At 44.3% G+C, this 19228-nt stretch overlaps 1 protein-coding gene across 1 annotated transcript; it reads right to left on the bottom strand.

Annotated features, from left to right (window-relative positions):
* Positions 1-669: 669 nt before the first annotated feature.
* Positions 670-16923, bottom strand: LOC132336702 (myosin heavy chain, skeletal muscle, adult). The gene is made up of 38 exons (XM_059864477.1): positions 16687-16923; positions 16456-16599; positions 16208-16364; positions 14587-14614; positions 14375-14489; positions 14203-14295; positions 14011-14074; positions 13816-13914; positions 13607-13710; positions 13370-13508; positions 12619-12737; positions 12372-12521; positions 11648-11818; positions 10779-11088; positions 10551-10624; positions 9579-9666; positions 9367-9484; positions 8928-9051; positions 8157-8293; positions 7799-8054; positions 6819-7061; positions 6532-6708; positions 6301-6446; positions 6125-6215; positions 5647-6036; positions 5367-5493; positions 5074-5192; positions 4422-4618; positions 3879-4062; positions 3627-3792; positions 3335-3459; positions 2878-3186; positions 2574-2777; positions 2186-2311; positions 1921-2091; positions 1725-1829; positions 1487-1582; positions 670-920 (listed from the first exon to the last, which is right to left on the bottom strand). Exons 1-38 carry the CDS (start codon positions 16891-16893, stop codon positions 765-767), a joined length of 5829 nt encoding a protein of 1942 aa, XP_059720460.1. The 5' UTR covers positions 16894-16923; the 3' UTR covers positions 670-764.
* Between the last annotated feature and the right edge of the window lie 2305 nt (positions 16924-19228).

Raw genomic sequence — 19228 nt, 5'->3', positions numbered from 1 at the left:
GTAATTGGTCTCCTTGACCTTGTTTCTTCTTATTTTCTGTTCTACTACCACTGCTGAGAAAAGAGCTGATATTTTCACACAGTTATGCAGAACATGTGGCAGAACTCCCTCCTGACAGGGGATTCTCAGCCCAGAGTCCATCTCTTCACAAATGACACTGCATTTTGCTTCCGCATCTGTACAATTTTGTGATTTAACAATATTGAATTTGGTGTATTATTTAATGACACTGTTTGCTGAGTGTCATGGAAGCCTTCTAATGTACATTTCAAAGTATAATTCCTTGTCCTTCCTCAGTGCCTGAAATAACTAACATAATTTCATTGGAAATGTGTTCTTCCTATTCAACATCACTCTGACTTACTCAACAGCCACCTGACCAACACAGGCGACAGAACAAACAACTTTTCTCTTTCACTCTGTGTCTTTCAGGAATACTTATGTGAGTAAGAAGCTATCTTTGTTCATTGGCTAAAGTGTTATTGAAGGGATAATAATTTGGATATTAGATGAAAAAAAGCTGTACCACCACAAAGCTACCCAAAGGTTTTATAGGGCAAAACTGTGTCCAAAGACTAATGGTGATACAGACCTCACCCATAAAAAACAAAAACAAATGATAACTACCCATGATGTGAATGCAAATGAATCTACTCTTTATTGCCTATGTATTGAGACGGTTGCAAATATCAAATCTGGAAGACAGTGACAGAGGGTTCACATTTTGTGCAGCCCTCAGGTCACTTTGATGCCTCATGACATCCTCACTCTTCCTCTTCTATCTTCTTGCCGTGAATGTCACGGCTCTTCACTCGGAGCTTGTTGACCTGTGACTCTGCAATGTCAGCCCGCTCCTCGGCTTCCTCCAGCTCGTGCTGGATCTTGCGGAACTTGGACAGGTTGACATTGGACAGCTCCTCCTGTGTGGGGAAAGGGAGTCAGTGGTGAGGAGCACAGGGCAGGGATTTCACTCCTGCTGTAAGTCAGCCTGGTAGGGCTGCAAATCTCCATCCCTCTCCCACCACTGCTCACACATCAGCCTCACACAGAGCTCCTCATCTTCCCCTTCTCAGGACTATACTGGGAAAAGCTCCACCAGGACTGTGTCACATGTGAGAATCAATTTCACCCCTTCAATTTTTCATTTCTGTACTTATTCTCACTCTAATTCTCTGTATGAGTTATTGGAAGCCTTCTGCTACTGATTATTAACAGATATTAAGGAACTTGTCAGTCACTGGGTGTGGTCCCTCGGTTTGTTTACTCTGGCCTCCTGTGTGAAACAGGCTGCAGAAGTTCCCTTAATGAATGTCCTGACTGCAGGGTGCCCAGAGCTCACCAAGGCCTCCTGACACGATAGAAAAGCAGCATGGCCAAGATGGTTGTGTCTCTGGAGTTTTTTTCATGCCCCTCTCCTGGTATTCAGCCTCATTCGTGTGTGTCCTGCCCCAATGGAATTTTTGCCCATTCTCCAAGCAATACTTACAGCCTCCTCAGCTTGTCTCTTGTAGGATTTCACTTTCATTTGCAGCTTGTCCACCAGATCCTGCAGCCTCAGGACATTCTTCCTGTCTTCCTCAGACTAAAGCAGTTGGTAAACAGAATAGAGAGTCAATTCTTGGTTCTGCATCACGTGAGATTAACAATTCCCCTTGGGAATGGTGTGGGCAGAGTGTGACTCACTGTGAGAAAGCCCAGTGAGAGCAGGAGAGCTCCTGCCTTACCTGGTAGGTGAGTTCCTTCACCCTCCGCTCGTACTTGCGCACACCCTTCACGGCTTCAGCGCTGCGCTTCTGCTCAGCATCAACCTCCCCTTCCAGCTCCCGCACCTGCAAGGACAAGCCCATCCCTGCAGCTGCCCTGGCAATGTCTCTCCAAGGAGGGACACGCTCACTCAGGCACAGCCCCAGCCCTACACACCCTGGCCTCCAGCTTCTGAAGTTGTTTCTTCCCTCCCTTCAGTGCCAGCTGCTCAGCTTCTTCCAGACGGTGCTGCAGGTCCTTCACCGTCTGGTCCAGGTTCTTCTTCATCCTCTCCAGGTGGGCACTGGTGTCCTGCTCCTTCTTCAGCTCTTCTGCCATCATGGCCGCCTGACCAGAGCAAAGAGTCAAAGCCATTTTTGTGATGGAGATATTTTGGGGAGAGCACATTCATCATCATCAATAGCAAGAGCACCCAACTCACATCAGTGATGGCCTTCTTGGCCTTCTCCTCAGCATTGCGGGCTTCCTGGATGGTATCCTCCATTTCACTCTGGATCTGGGAAATGTCCGTTTCCAGCTTCTTCTTGGTGTTGATCAGGCTGGTGTTCTGTACAACAAGAAAGACAGGATTCCTACTGTCAGAACAAATGCCTCCACAGCAAGGCCTGAAAATGCAGGTAGAGCTTAGGAAAGTCTTTAGTGCAAAAGACTTCTTCAGCACCAGAGAAGTAAACCAGATATTGAGGGCTGGATGGAGGGGACATATTGCAGCACACTTCTTCAAATGTTTACACAGGAATCACAAGTTGAATAACAATTTCAGTCCTTGTTATCAGTTGTGAATGGGAATAATTTCCAGCATGCCTGACCTGGGTGTGGAGGAGCTGTGCCCGTTCAGTGGCATCCAGAAGCTCCTGCTCAGCCAATTTCCTCGACCGCTCCGTCTGCTCCAGGGCTGCCCGGAGCTCCTCAACTTCAGCCTGCAGCAGGTTTGCTCTGCGCTCCACCATGGCCACCTGCTCCTTCAGGTCATCCTGTGTCCTGAGAGCATCGTCCAGGTGCAGCTGAGTGTCCTGGAAAGAGAGACAAGGGAAATTACCAGGCATCAGTGGGTGCTTGAATAGCAAAAATATCAGGATCTCATTTCTCTTTCTGTAGCTCTGCTGAACGGACCTTCAGCACAGCCTGGGTGTTCCTCAGGTTCTTCTGTGCCTCTGCAGCCTGGCGGTTGGCATGGCTCAGCTGGATCTCCATTTCATTCAGGTCTCCCTCCATCTTCTTCTTCAGCCTCAGGGCTTCATTCCTGCTCCTGATCTCAGCATCCAGGGTGCTCTGCATGGAGTCCACAACTCGCAGGTGGTTTCTCTTCATCTGGTCAATTTCCTCATCTTTCTCTGCTATCTTCCTGTCAATCTCAGACTTCACTTGGTTGAGCTCAAGCTGCAGGCGCAGGATCTTCCCCTCCTCATGTTCCAGGGAGGCCTGCACAATTCAACACAAAGAGTGTCTTACTTTCTAAGTAATCTTTCAGGAAGTTCCACATGAATGGTAGGCTTGCTTTCCTGCTCTCTCTCCAAAGGACTACACCCATACTCATGGTTGGGACATCATTAATTAGCATTGTCTGTACCTCAGCTTCCTCTAGGGAGGCTTGCAGTTCAGATTTCTCCTGCTCAATCTGCTTCTTCACTTTCTCCAGCTCATGAATTGCCTTTCCTCCCTCTGCAATCTGCTCCGTGAGGTCGGAAATCTCCTCTGTGGGAACAAAGATCAATGGCTTGGTCAGGCACAGAGCAGAATGGGAAGGGCCCTGTCCCACCAGGATGACAGGCATCTCTGCAGACCTGCAGGCACAGACCCATGAACAATGCTGGTAATGGCTGATAGAAAGACCAGGGAGGAGGAGAGGGCCAGGGACTTACGCTGCAAGTTCTTGTTCTCCCGCTTCATTGTTTCCAGGTGGTCCAAGGACTCCTCATAGGCATTCTTCATCTTGAACAGCTCCGTGCTGAGAGAGCGCGACTCCTTCTGCGAGGCCTCCAGCTCAGCCTGCGTTTCCTCATACTTCTGCTTCCATTCTGCCAGGATCTGAAGAGAAACGGGGGGTGAGTAGGGCTGTGGCCATCACGGGGCCCTGCTCTGGCCAGGAGTGCTGGTGCTGGAGGCCAAAAGACCTTGTCAAAGTTCTTCTGCTTCTTATCCAGAGCAGCACAGGCAGCATTGGATCTCTCCACGTCAATCATCAGGTCCTCCACTTCATTCTGCAGCCTCTGCTTTGTCTTTTCCAGGGAGGCACATTTGGCATTGACAGCCTCAACATGTTCCTCTGCATCCTGCAGGCGCTGGGCCAGCTTCTTCCTGGGAGGAGACAAGCACAGTTGCACGTTAGAGCTTGGAAAGTTGTTAGTTCTATACTGGCATTAGAGGTCAGCTGGTCACTTTAACGGTTTTGAACTGAGCACTTTTCACAGATCTGTAAGGATCTATCCTTTGCTTTGTCCTATCACCTTGGGAGGATAAGGCCTGTTTTAGTACTTCTAAAGCCTAAGTTTTCTAGTTCCAATCTGCACTTTTTCTCTCTCTCTCCCCTTTTTTTACAAAGACACAATATCCTTGCTTCCCTCCCATTCTTATCTTAACCCACTCTCGGAGATTCTGATTTCCCATGACCAGTTTCCGTCTTCTCCGGTCATTTGCCATTCTGCTTCCCCACGTACTTGGCCTCCTCGAGCTCCTCCGTGCGCTGAATCGCGTCTGTCTCGTATTTGGTTCTCCACTGGGCCACTTCACCATTTGCCTTGGACAGGGCTCGCTGCAACTCCCCCTTGGCCTCCTGCTCCTCCTCATATTGCTCCCGGAGCAAGTCACAGTCATGGCGAGCAGACTGCAGGGCGTGGGCCAGGGCGTTCTTGGCCTGTGGGGACACTGGGTTTGGTAACCTGAATACTTATCTTGAAATGCCTCTTAACTATGAACTTGAAAGTGAAATTGAAATGAATAATTGGGCAAATGTTGAGCTTGGAGAAGGTGAAGCCCTCATTGACATATTCTGAGCATCTGGATGCATTTGTGACTCTTGGGACTGTAATCTTCTGTTTGTATATATGTTCACACATGTGTGGCTGAATCCTGTCTTAGAGAATCATCAAAATCTCATGGAAGAATCTCATGTGGATTACTTCCTCCAGCACAAACAGCATCCTGCTTCCTTCCCTCCCTTGTGGTAGAGTGAGGTTTGTGCATTAGTTCTGTTCTGTCCAGGTTTATGTGTGTTTGGGGAAAGAACACTGAAGCAGTCTAGCATCAGACAGGATTCTGCAGATGTTTTTGGGGGTGATGTAGGCTATGGACACTAGGATACTTCCAGACCTTGATTTCTTCCTCTAGATGTCTCTTGAGTTCCTCAATCTGTTGGGTAAATCCTTGCTTGCCCCTGGACAGCTGAGAAATCAGAGCATCTTTCTCCTCCACTTGGCGGGAGAATTCACCTGGAAAGAAAAGAGAAAAAATGGACGTAGATTCTTCCTCCTATAACAACATCTGCTTTAAAGCCATGTGACCAGAAATGGCCTGGAGAGCTTATACCAGTCTCTACTTGTACTCTCTGTCTTGCTCATGTCACACAGGTTCGCTGTTGAACTTTGGGAATGAGGATGTCGCACCTGACTCTGTTTGCAGACGAGCTCTTTGCGTATTGAGGTCGTTGATCATGCGCTGATTCTGCTCCTCCTTAGTTTTTATCTCACTCAGCTGATCTTCCAGTGTGCGGCACATCTTCTCCAGGTTGGCCTAGAGAGGGAACACAGCAAGGGAAAAGAGAGGATGGTCTGCACTCTGCCTTATTGTCACATTGAAGATTTTGTTTCTTGGAATGTGTGTAGCAGAGGAAGCTTTTTGTGTCACACTTTATTCTTGGGAGCATTTTCTCCTTCAATTCCATACCTTGGCTTTGGAGACAGACTCCATGTTACTGGCCAAGTCATCAATCTCCATCTTCAGCTCACTCTTCTCCTTCTCCAGCTTCTGTTTCACGCGTTGCAGGTTGTCGATCTGCTCGCCCAGCTCAGCTGTGCTGTCCGCGTGCTTCTTGCGCAGGGCGGCAGCCGTGGCTTCGTGCTGCAGCGTGGCCTCTTCCAGGTCACGGCGCATCTTCTGGAACTCGGCCTCACGCTTCTTGTTCATCTCCACCTGAGCTGCTGTGGCCCCTCCTGCTTCTTCCAGGCGCTCGCTGATCTCCTCCAGCTCCCTGGACAGGTCAGCGCGATGCTTCTCTGCTTTAGCGCGAGAGGTTCGCTCTGCCTCAATTTCCTCCTCCAGCTCCTCAATGCGGGCCTGCAGAACAGCAGGGACCCTTCACAGCCGTGCCCTCCTCCTGCCTGAGCTGAGCCTGAGCAAGGCAGGGGGAGGAACAGACACTTGCCTGCAGCTCCTTGATCTTCTTCTGAAATTGCATGCCAAGGGCTTGCTCATCCTCGATCTTGCTCTGGATCTGGCTGATTTCAAAGTCTTTCCTTTGGGACAAGTGAACCGTGTTAGAGCTCCAAGAAGAGACAAATGCTGCAGCCCAGCACTCAGGTGCCCCAGAGCCACACTTACTTCTTCAGTTTCTCATCCAGCTGCTGCTTATCATTCTCCAAATCCATGATGCTGTCCTGGGCCAGCTTCAGGTCTCCTTCCAGTTTCCTCTTTGCTCTCTCCAGGTCCATGCGCAGTTTCTTCTCTTGCTCCAGGGACCCTTCCAGCTAAACACAACAAGACCATCAGGGCTCTGCCAGCCAGCGTGGACTCCATACCTGTCCTGTTCCTGCTCTATGTCTGTGTGCTTACATCATCCACTTGCTGTTCCAGCTTGGTCTTGGATTTGGTCAGAGTATTGACTTTGTCTTCCTCTACCTGCAGGTCATCCAGGGTCTGCTGATGGGCCTCTTGGAGGGCTTTCTTCTCCTTTGTCAGCTTGGCAATGGTCTCATCCAGAGCTGCCATCTCCTCAGTCAGGTTTTTCACCTTTGAGAAGAAGGGAGCAAATATAAAGAAAGGAAGTACATATAGATCAAGTCCCATAATAACACAAAGCCCATTTTGCCAGAGTGTGAGTGACAGGTTCTACCTCATACCTTGTTTTCAGTGGCATGTTTTTCCTTCTCCACCTTGGCCAGTGTTAGCTCAAGGTCATCAATATCTTTCTTCAGCTCTGAACATTCATCCTCCAGCTTCCTCTTCTTGGCTGTCAGCTCAGCATTAATTTCCTCTTCATCCTCTGCCCTTTCAGTCACCTCCTTAATTTTGGCTTCCAGCTGGATTTTGGTTTTGATGAGCTGGTCACACCTTTCCTCAGCATCAGCCAAGCTATCTGCTTCCTGTTGGGGAGACAGAAATTTTTGGGTTCTAATGTTTCGAACGTTCTCTGCTCTGCCTTTTTTAATCAGCATGTAGGTAGGTTTAAAAGTAGCAGCTGAACTTGACCTTCAAGACCAGCAACAGAAGGATCTTGAGTGGTGTCTCCTGGTAAACCTTGCCATTTGGAATCAATATTTATTCCAAGGTTTTGTGTCGCCTAAATTTGTCTTCCAGGGCAGTTTTCTATGACAGTGCCTCATAGAATAAGCATTAATGCAGAACAGAACATTCTAATTCAATTTTAATTTCAGCATGAGTAAGGGCTTGGAACAAGTTTTTTTCTCATGGAAATTGTATCTACTCACTTTTTCTTTGGTTGTCTCAACAAAGCCTTAAAATATTTGTTACTTAGAGGTTTTTCAATTTCTGAGAGCATGTTTTGAGAAAGAAATGTATCACTTTTCTATAGACTGCATGGCCAATAGAGTTCTAGCCTATCAGCTACCTCTGTGGCTTCTTTCCAGGCCTCATCTAGTATCTTGCATGGTAACTAGCTGATCATTTCATGGGAGGTTAATAAACTCCCTTGTCCTTTTTGAGTTTTAATGGGAAGTATCCATGTTTCTCAAAATAATCAAGGCTTTCTTGTAGCTGTATTTAGGAAAAGTAGGTCTTTCCATGAGTGTCTTTGCAGGACAAGAAGCATTCTGACCGTATATCATTCTTTTTCCAGAGGAAAATGAACAGTGATACTCACAGCCTGCACTTGGAGCTGCAGGTCATTTTTCTCCTGCACCAGGGCCACCATTTTCTCTTCCAGCTCCTTCCGCTTTGCCTCAGACTTTGCAAGCTCCTCCTTGGTTTTCTCAAACTCTTCCTTCATGTTGGCCATCTCCTTCTCAGACTCTGCACTCTTCAGCAAGGGCTTGATCTTGAAGAACAGCTTCATCCATGGCCAGTGTTTGACATTCATGAATGAACGAACATTGTACTGGATGCAGAAGATGGACTCTCTGAAATGAAATTCACACAGTTATTACATGGATGTTGTGTGATTAATTTAAACTTCATCAGTAAAGTTCCATGAAAATCAACTAATTATGAGAAATATCTACCTCCTCTCCACCATTTTCTTATACTCCACTCTCATCAGGAAGCCCCTGCACCTGGCTTGGGTGCGAGTGATGATTTCTGCCAACTTGTCATCTCTCATCTCCTCCAGGAGTCCCAGCAACCCAGCTTTGAAGAACACCTTGAGAAAATAGATGTTGCACCATGTCATTTTGATGTAGGATAGTACCGAGCACAGAGTCATTCAGATTGCTGAAAGACTTTACCGGCCATGATCAGTATCATCTTGGGCCCTCTTCCATATTCTCTGTCCAAGGGCCTAGGACTTCCCGTAATCTCAGCCCTAAGCATTCAGTCCTTGTCTGAGCTCTGTGTCATGAGTACTGGTTTCCAGTTCAGCCACAGCCTCAGCCACTCCTATGCCTGGTCATGGACACTGGTGAGCTCTACCATGACCTGTTAATTCCTGGTTTGCAGTTAGACCAATCTCACTTCTGTGTCTATGTCCATGAATAAATTACTAGGGCCTTGCCTTTTGTTGAAAACAAAACAAATGTTGAAAAACAAGGTTTTATGGCTTCAACTTAGATCATTCTTATTGTAACAAATGTGATTAATGGTGTGGACTCTCAGCTGAGTCTGACTACCATTCCTGGGTCATCCTCACTTGCCTTGATTGAGTATAGTGAGACTGGGCACTTGCTGGTAGCAGCCCCTAGTCTGGTAGCTGTTATGTTATTGTGCTGTGCCTGATTCCCTGACAGAGCTCACTCTCACTGGTTTGGACAAACTTTTAACACAGGTCTTGTTTTTACCTTGGTGTGACCAAATTTGTACTGGGTATGGTCTACATCAATGGACCCAAGGAGCTTCTCTGAAGCTTTCTTGTTGTCCATGAACTGTCCCTCTGGGATAGCACTGGCATTAAGTACTCTGTATCTGTAGGAGAAAGCAGAACATTAAGAAGTCTCATTCATTGAAACCACCACCAGAACTTTTCAGACTGTACCACTGAACCAATCTCGTGCCTAGAGACAGTTCACCCTCTAAGGAAAGGATATAGGAAATGCTTTTCATAGTAATTCTAAGTACAAAACAATCCTGATCTCAGCACTGCCACATCATTATAAACTGATGGTAAAACATCTACATGTATGATCAGTACCAATTTAAAATAAAAAGCTCAAAGTATATTATAAGATGATCAGGCTCTTCAGCTTGCTCTGAATTGGCAGAAAGGTTCAGAGCTCTTACCTCTGTTTGAAGTCAGCGTAGAGGACTCTGCTGGGGAACCCTTTCCTGCAGATCCTGATCCCTTCCAGCACGCCGTTACAGCGCAGCTGGTGCAGCACCAGCTCGTGCTCCATGGCACCTGGCAAATACCACCATTAGTGACTACCCTGCTGTTTGACACTCAGGAGAAGAGCTTCTGCTGCTCAAGCTTTCCTCCCCTTGGCTTGCCTTACCAGGTGTTTTAGTCTCATTGGGGATGATACAGCGCACAAAATGGGGGTGAGTGCTTCTCAAGTTAGCCATCAGCTTGTTTAAATTCTCCTGTGAGATCAAGAAATGAAGTTTACATTATTAAGTGTAAGCAGTGAAATCTTAACAGTGGATGTAACAAACTGGTGTTTAAGGATGCAGACCTATCTTCTCTAAAACAACTTGCAGAACTCCCAAAAGGAAAATTGGAAGGTAGAGGGTCCCAAATTTTGGTTTTGAAGTTCTTTTATAGAATAATGGTTAGCATTACTTTTCCTTGACCTCTTCATCCAAATACAGGGCTATCATCTCACATTTTTCTTTTGAGCTGGTAATTCTTGTGATATAGTGTTGGGGATATTAAATAAATGACATGCTCCTGATCGAGCATGACTAGCATCTGATTTTTCAGCTAAGTAAGTTGTTTCTAAATGGAGGGGATAGTCCATATAAAATGACCCTTTTAATAGTAATTCAGTCTCAAACTTTGAAGACAACTGAAAACTGACCTCAGAAGTCATTAATTTGATTAAATTTAACCTTTGCTATTTTTCCACATTGAAATCCAGTCATTGTCTTAAAATTCTATAATGTTGGAATAATTTCTTTTGTTTTTTATGTTTGATCTAATATTTTCAAATTTTACTATGAGTCAGTACTGAAAATCTGCCTAAAGACATTAAAGAAAGTCTAGGAAATATATCTGAATGCTATGGAGAGGATTTTAAGGAAGTTAGCTGGTAAGTTACTCACTCCCATCTAAGTAGGTGAACTATAAATATCTTTGCGGAATATTCAAAGATAGCATTATAAAAGGAATCTTGTGTAAGTTACAAGGGTGGAAAGGGAAGGGTTTTAAAGAACAACAAGAGTTATATCCAAAATGGAAACAGACCTCCCAGATTCAGAATAAAAATGCTTTCCATCTTTAAGGAGATATTAAATACTCTAATTACCCTGAAAAGAGCTGAGACAGTCTGGAAAGAAGAACCCTTCTTCTTGCCTCCCTTCTTGCCACCACCACCAGCATCTGAAAAGTAAAGAAAATAAAAAAAGTTTAATAATATGGACAAGATATATTGGATACTACAGAACACAAAGGCACTTTACATTTCTTGTGTTTGCAGCATTAATTCTAAGAAAACTTTGTCCCACATTAAAAATACCATTTCCACAAAACTGACCTGCATCGGCTCCACCATAGTTGGCAAAGAGTAAAGCCAGGGTCTTCACAGATGATTTCTGGTACAGCCCAATGACAGTTTCATTCAGAGGGTCCTTGTTCTTCTCCAGCCACCCAGTGATGTTGTAATCCACTGTGCCAGCATAGTGCACCAGGGAGAAGTGAGCCTCAGCCTTGCCCTTGCCAGGCTTGGGCTTCTGGAAGTTGTTGGATTTGCCCAGGTGCTGGTCATAGAGCTTGTTCTTGAAAGAGGTGTCAGTTGCCTTGGGGAACATGCACTCCTCTTCCAGGATGGAGAAGATGCCCATGGGCTGGGAGAAATCACAAGTGAAAAGGGAAGGTTATAATGGAAATATTCAATGTTGCTTTAGATGAGATGTTCACCTGCCTGGTCTAGTGGAAGGAGTCCCCCTCCATGGTAGGGGATTGGAACAAAAGGTTCTTTATGGTGGCTATGGGTTCTTCCAACCCAAACCATTCTATGACTCTATGACAATGACAAGAAGCCTGTGCTATGAACATCAAAGTCTGGTTGTGCTGTTGGCAGCATGTCTGGATGAAAGCCTGGGTTTACCAGGAGTTGTTCTCAGTCAATGAGTTTATTTCTGCCATCCCTTGCCTCCCTGCAGCCCATATCATGGAACTGGCAGGAACATCTGTCCAGTTCACATGAGAATTGGTTGTAGAATTGGGGAAACAATGATAAAGAGAAAGATATGGGGAAAACAGTGACAAGGGGCTCTGTAGTTTGGGGGTGCCAGGTGATATGACATTAATTTCTCAAATTTGTCTGTAGACTTTGGATCTGACTGTGCCTCAGAAACATCACAGAATTCCAGCAGCCATCTTATACATGCAAGGGAAAGGTACCTTCTCAATGAGCTCAATGCAGGCAGCCAGATCCATGCCAAAGTCAATGAACTCCCATTCAATCCCCTCCTTCTTGTACTCCTCCTGCTCCAGCACGAACATGTGGTGGTTGAAGAACTGTTGCAGTTTCTCATTGGTGAAGTTGATGCACAGCTGCTCAAAGCTGTTGAACTGCCCAAAGCAAGGAAAAGTGCACAGGTTCTCAAGGTGTGCCAAAACACACAGGCCTTTGCTGCCATTCTCCTGAGGCTCTTTGAAGTTGAAACACCAGTCCCAACCCTACTGTACCACCATGTGTTTCTACTCTAACACTCACTGTTCTCGAAGGACATTTTCATTACTACTTTGCAAATCAAGCCAAAAGTGACAATTCTTTTTCACTGTGCTACTCAGCTGCAAGTCTTTGGTAAGCTCAGTAGCTCCATGATGTCTGTTCTCTGAGCTGCTGGATGGGAGAAACCTCCACAGTTTCCCACCCAAGAATTTCCCTGGCCTTAGAACAATAATCTGGGGGTTTCTGTGTTCTGACACAGAAGTCCTTGCATCATCACTGCATTCACAGAACAGGAAACACACTGTTATCTTGGCCAGACCACTGCCTTCACGAGACCATCCACCCCTTTGGCCCAGAGCTGTGTGAGCCTTTGTCCTCTATGTGTTCCTGTGTCCTCCTGACCCCTCCTTGCCCATCACTTGACTGTGGTGTCAAACCCTTGCTGCTTACATCAAAGATCTCAAAGCCAGCAATGTCCAGCACACCAATGAAGTACTGCCTGGGCTGCTTCGTGTCCAGCTGCTGGTTGATACGAACAACCATCCACAGGAACATCTTCTCAAACATTGCCTTGGCCAGGGCACCCACTGAATTGTTCACCTAGAGCAGAGGAGACAAGTTGGAATTACCTCTGAGGGGCAAAGAAAAATGTGCACATACTCCTTCAAGCTGTGCCTTTTCAACTGCCAGTTGTTACCTGTGTCACGTTTTGACCTTTGGTCACGTATTCATTCCCAACCTTGACTCGGGGGTAACACAAGGCCTTGAGAAATTCAGCTGAGTTGAGGCCCGTTAGGTAGGCAGCCTTGTCAGCCACTAGAGGTGGAGGAAGAGAGAAAAGCATTTGTTCATGGACAATCTCTATGCTTCAGGTGTTCTGAACAACTTTGCTGTTCATGTTCTAGGAAGGGAAGAGGATTTATCTCATTCCATAGAGAAGACCTGTGAACGAATGCAAATTCTGGACACTACGGATGGTGGTCTTTGAAGGCAAGAACAAGTATAGCTTGGATAGGAAGAGCTTGAACCTGGAATTTTCCAGAAGAACAACAGAAGCCTCTAGCAAGGCATAAGGCAAGGCATATTCTCTTTCTGTGGGAACGGGATTTGAGGGTAGCACAACTTGCAGGAGTTATTTCATCAAAAACCACAATTGCTCCTCTGGGTGTCTTAGTGCTTGGAGAATTTCAAGAGAGAGAGAGATATCCTGTGTTGAAATTGAAGTTTCTGCTTTCAGGCAGCATGATTTTGGGGAGCCACCATTGGATAGAATAATGAAAGTACCCATGACTGGGAAAGCACCTCTGCAGTTAGAGGGAGAAGGGGCAAAAAAGGAATTCTCAATGTTTTATGCGGGGACTCGGGCAACTGCAGTGTGCCTCTGGAGGCTAACATATTGCCTCTGGAGGCAGAGAAGGGCACAAATCAGCCCCTGAATTTGCTGATACCTTCTGTGCCATCAGGCTCTGCCTGCTCCTCTCGTTGCTTCTGCTTGAACTTCAGGTTTCCATAGTGCATGACAGCCCCTGTCAGCTTATAGATGGCTGTTTTCTCATCAGCACTGAAGCCCAGGATGTCAATGGCACTCTGCAGTCAAAATATTGAATTCAAAATGAGTCCTTACTGGATCAGAGATGTCACCCTCAAGCCATGCCCAGTAGGTACCTAGTTGGTGTGTTACTTACATCTGTAGCCATGAGCTCTTCCTGGTCATCAATGCTGGGGACAGTGACCTCCCCTTGACTCACATAGTGGAAGTCGTAGGGGTTGGTGGTAATGAGGAGCATGTCTGCAAATAGAAAAAGGCAGGGCAAAGGTTTACTTTTGCCAACAGGTGAGATAGGGAACTATTCCTCAGTGATCAACCCCAAAACCCCATAATGCTCCTTCCTACCAATGAGCTCCGGCTTCTTGTTGGACATGATCTGATAAAAGATGTGGTAGCTCCTTTCCGCCTTGAGCTGGAAAGTGACTCTGGACTTCTCCAGCAGATCTGGCAAGGATGGTAGAAAGAGTTAGGCGCTTGTGGGAACGCACATGGAGATGGGAATTTGGGAAGGGATGGGAGCATTCCAGGAGACTCTCTTACAAGTTTCAATGTCAGCAGAAGCCAGTTTGCCTGTGGCACCAAAGTGGATTCTGATGAATTTACCCTGTTAAGCAGAAGCAGCAACAGGTCAGCCTGGATGTGTTCTGCTGACGTCTCCTTTGCACTAAGAAATGTTCAGGCATCAAGTGTGTTGCCATGAGGGGAAAGATTTTATGCAAAGCAAGAACTCACAAAGCGTGAGGAGTTGTCGTTCCTCACGGTCTTGGCATTTCCAAAGGCCTCCAGCAGTGGGTTGGCACTGATGATTTGATCCTCAAGTGTCCCCTAGAATAGAAGTTTTCTTGTCATGATCTAGTTCATCAAGAAATTTGATAGTTGCAGATTTCTAGCCCTGGGACCTCACCTGCATTTTGCCGGAGGTCTGCTCCTCCTTCTTCTTGTCCCCACTGGCTGCAATTGTTGCAAAGTACTGGATGACACGCTTTGTGTTCACAGTCTTCCCGGCCCCGGATTCTCCGCTGCCAAAGCCAAGAGAGAAGCAGAGGGTGCGTGGTCAGGCAGGAGGTGCCCTGGCACCGGGCAGCCCCCAGGGACCCACGCAGGGGGGGTACCTACGTGATCAGGATGGACTGGTTCTCCCGATCTGTGAACAAGGTGGAAAATAAAATATTATTATTATGTGTCATGAAGATCATTGATAATATTGTTCCTGTGACTTTTAGAAGGTGCACTAGGCATCTATTTCCATTAATAAACCTTTCTACCTTCATCCCTACTTCCTTTTCAATATTTAATGTTCCTAGATCCAGCTGGGATGTTGATGTCATGACCTTGAGGTGATGCCAAGTATAGCACACTTGTATTTCTTTTCCTGGGTATTCCCTTTATGTCGTACTATACATTTTGTTTATAAAAATTATTCCAACTAATGATCAGTTTTGTAGAGTTACTGATTAAATTGTCTATCAGGAAGCTGAATTGAACTGGAGCATGTGCTTCTCATAAACTTCATTACATAGGAGCAACCATTTCTGATCAATCAGTAAGCGTCCTACATGGTTTTTATGTTGTTGGCCAATTGATTATTGCCTAAAGAAAATCAAAGTAAAATTATAAATTTGTAGTAACCTTTACCAGAGTAGTCTGTCATGATATAGAATATTCAAATTTTGGTAATTACTTAACTGGATTCAATATTTCTCTTTGCCATATCTTGAGCTGAGTTTGCTTTCCTTAATTTTGTCCGGTTGCTTTTTTAACCTATGCTCCCATTGCGACTCCATTGACAAAACTTTTGCACTATAAAAACTGAAAAATTTCCAGGAAGAGACTGATCAATTAGGGAACTAACTTTTAGTGGAGGAGTCTGGGTTTGCACTCACAAAGTTTCTGCATGTCTTATGAAGGTGTCAGCAAGGGTAAACATATGACAACTTTTACCCTGATAAGACACACTGCTCAATTTAATATTGTTTGTTTTCATTGAATTCTCTTCCAATTAACTTTCTTAACACTCTGAATGCTACAGATTTAAATACAGTAACTGGGGACAAAAGAGGGAAGAAGATTTCTTTCAACAAATTAAAATACATGTTCTTATACTGTTATCTATATTTCTGACCAATCTGCTATTTCCTAAAATTCTGGATATTTAGACAGTGCTAGAAACATTGTCACTACCCTTCTTTGGTATTTCTTTCTTTTATAGTAATGAATGGAAAAGAAGAAATTGATTGAGACAGATGAAGGAAGTTATCAATTTTCTGAGCAGGTTTCACTGCAATTTCTGACCGAGACTGCTTCCAGAGTTTTTGTAAAGCTGCCATAGAAAACATTGGCTCCAATGTTGAATGTACTTTCCATTTACACACAGCATTATTTACAGAAATTCACCCTAGTGATTTTCAGTCCTGCATAGCAAATGATTCAAAGAACAATCCTTTCATCTGAGAAAAGCAGAGCTTTAAAATATATCCAAATTTCTTGAATGGAAAATCTGACAATATATTCAATGTTAAATAATATCCTCCCAAATACACTGGACATGAAAATTTAACATTGATTTTTATAAACTTTATCTAAATTATGATGTTCAGTAAAAAATCTATTTACAGTGACGACAGAACATCCACATTCCCAGCAACATTAAACTGAACTATTGTGCAGTGAAAAGACTTTTTTTCTCCTTTGTGAGTGTTTACAGCCAAGTGATTTTAAAGAAAATCATGAAACTCACCAGTCAGCATGAACTGATAGGCATTGTCAGAGATGGAGAAGATGTGTGGAGGGGCCTCCTGGCGCTTCTTGCCTCGGTAGGCCAACACCACCTCGGGGTTGTACACCGGCAGCCACTTGTAGGGGTTGACGGTGACGCAGAAGAGACCCGAGTAGGTCTGCAAGGAAGGGACACAGCACCTTGGCTTCCCCTGAGCCTGGCCCAGCAGCTCCTGAGGCTGCCCAGGGGAAGCTGCTGCTGCCACTTACGTAGATCATCCAGGCTGCGTAACGCTCTTTGAGGTTGTACAGCACAGCGGGTTCGTGCAGGTGGGTCATCATGGCCATGTCCTCGATTTTGTCATACTTGGGAGGGTTCATGGAGAAGATTTGATCTTCCTTCACGGTTAGGGTCTGCCACAGAATAGAGAGATGCATGTATATCAGCTAAGAACTCAGAGTGGGAATTAAATTTTATTTGTGCATTTTGAATTCATTCACCTCTCCACCTTCAGTCTTGACAGTGACCTTCCCTGCATCCTTACTCTCAATCTTCCCTTTCACATAGGACTCCTTTGGATGTACCACGAAGACACAGGTCTTGGCATCAAAAGGTTTGTTCTGGGCCTCAATTCTCTCCTTCTCCGATTTTCGGAGGTAAGGGGCCGCCTCGCCAAAGGCGGCCATGTCAGCGTCTGGAGTCGACATTGTTGCACTTCTTCAGGAGCCACAGTCAGCAGGGTCCTCCGTAGGCTACAAGATATGTTGTGTCAGTGAATGAACAACGTTATGTGAAAGAAAGGAGATCTCTTCCAGTTTGATCTTTTGAAATATTAAAGTAGGTATAAACAAGTCAAAAGTTGGATTTTAACTTCCTAGTCTTGGCTGAAAATACTTACATAAGTCTCTAAAATTAATCCTTAGCCATCCAGCTAGGAGACCATGTACAGAACAGTAGTTAAGTGTACAGTATGTTTTGAAGTTTAGCAGTATTAATTCAACTTAGTTAACTCTAGCAAATTTGGCTGTTTCCATAACAGAGTCTCTGTTTTTGTTTCTTTTAAATGCTAGTGAAAGGCTCTGAAATAGTTCTTTTTTCTGATAGCAAGTAGTGGCTTTCTAAAAATTACTTGCTGTGGATAATTAATCTTGCATGACAGATAAAAATGCTACTATTGCCTGTTATCCCTTCCACAAATCTTAAACTCTTGGATTTCATCCTGTTCTTTAAAAGTTGTTAAATTTTGTTCTTGATTTTGGTGGCAGAGGTCACTGCTACTTGAAAACATAAAAACTCATTTTGTGTTGCACAGATATTCAGATCTAATATAGAATTTGAAGGAAAACATGCTGCCTTCAAACCTACAATACAGTTACTGCTCATAGAGTCAGTCCATGACAGAAGTGGATATCCAAGTCTTGTAGGAAGTTAAATGGAATAAAAAGATATATGTTTTGCCCAGCAGTTCACAGGAGCCAAACACTTACCTCGAAATTTTCTGTCAAGACTGGGCACAGCACTCCAAAGAGACTTTTATAGACTCTGGTATGCAGATGCTTTGGATGTTTCCTTTTCCTTCTGTCAAAATATATTTTGGCAAGCCGTCTTTGGCAAAATATTATCTGGCAAACTTAACTAATGGCATAATTGTCATTTGACCTGATATATTTAGAAATGTTTTGCATCTTACCATCCCAGTGGATACATTTCCTATAAATAGTCTGACAGGGCTATTAATATTGGAATCTGGACTAGTCAAGGCACTTAAAGAACTTGGGTGTATGATTTATTGGTTCTTCTGTGATCTTTACAGGTAACTTAATCTTTGATCCAGATGGGATTCTTTGGCATTTCTGTACTTTTGCAGATGTAAAAGGGAAATAATGTAATGTATCTTGTACATGTGGTCCTATGAACTTGGAGCTTGCCCTTACATCATTAGAAAAGGCAGCTCTACAAAAGACAAATTATTATTAAAACTCTTTCAGTGATTCATTATATATTATAATAAAAAGGGGAAACCCAGACGTGTAGTGGTCCAGGAATATCAGATAGAGAAGACTCCAATAGACAGCAAGGTCAAATACGGTTTCAAGTTTGGACATGTAGTTTGTGCCTTCAGTGTGAAATGTGACTCCTTAGCTATAAAAGCAATTGAGTATGTATGTGAATAAACCCTCTCTTGGTATTTTGCAGAAATCAAAAAATTCAAAATGTGCATACTAGAGGAATGTTCATGACTGCAACAGTCAGTCATAAGTTATATAACAGAAAATTCTTCATACTTTCAAACAAAAAAAGTTATTCATAATATCTCACACCTGAAAAAAAAATTATACAAGTGTTGCAAGCAATTTAAGATTGTGAAAAAGTTTATGTTTCTGTTACAGAGCTGATACAGAAGAAATGTATATTTTATAACAAGCACATTTATTATTAGGAAAATTATTTATATAAAATTGTTTCTGTTTCTCAAAATTTATTAAAGATTTTCTAAGGGTTTAGAAAGCCTAAGAGGCAAAAGTGACCTAGACCAGGAAATACTTTTAACCCCCAGTAGACATGCAGTCAATAACTACACAGTGATATTTCATGTTTCATCTCACACAAACATGAAGTTCCAACAAACATGCCTTAAAGAGCTCAGGCCTGTGTTTCTAATATTTATGTGCTTATTGTCAATGCATACCAAGCAATGCTCTCAACCAAGTCAGGCCTTCACTATCTACAACTCCAAAAAAAACCTCAACACTTCTGCCCAAACACAACTCCACCAACATTCACACGCACAGTATTGGTCTGGGATCCTCTGCACTCTGACACATCCTCAGTCCAGCACTCCCAAATCACAAATATCTTGCATATTCATACAGCTCCAGCAACAAGAACTCTCAACACAGTGCTGCCTGGTTTGGAGCAGCATTGCTGTAGGCAGTACTCTGAGAAAGGGAGAATTTGCCAGTAGTTCTGGTGGATGAGTGGTCAAGTTCTTGGAAAAAGGGCACTGTCACTTGAGCTGCTTTAAAGAGTGTCACTTCTGAG

Source organism: Haemorhous mexicanus, chromosome 20, assembly GCF_027477595.1.
Source record: "Haemorhous mexicanus isolate bHaeMex1 chromosome 20, bHaeMex1.pri, whole genome shotgun sequence".
Classification (NCBI taxonomy): domain Eukaryota; kingdom Metazoa; phylum Chordata; class Aves; order Passeriformes; family Fringillidae; genus Haemorhous; species Haemorhous mexicanus.
Note: the sequence above shows the minus strand (reverse complement) of the source record. Positions and strands in the feature narration are given on the sequence as shown.

Bases quoted from the DNA above. Each gene is read 5' to 3' on its own strand.
- LOC132336702 (XM_059864477.1), bottom strand. From the start codon at position 16,893: ATGTCGACTCCAGACGCTGACATGGCCGCCTTTGGCGAGGCGGCCCCT. The intron at 16,600-16,686 runs GTGAATGAATTC...ATTCTGTGGCAG, and splicing joins TCAAGACTGAAGGTGGAGAG to ACCCTAACCGTGAAGGAAGA. The intron at 6,037-6,124 runs GCAAGTGTCTGT...GCTGTTCTGCAG, and splicing joins AGAAGATCAAGGAGCTGCAG to GCCCGCATTGAGGAGCTGGA.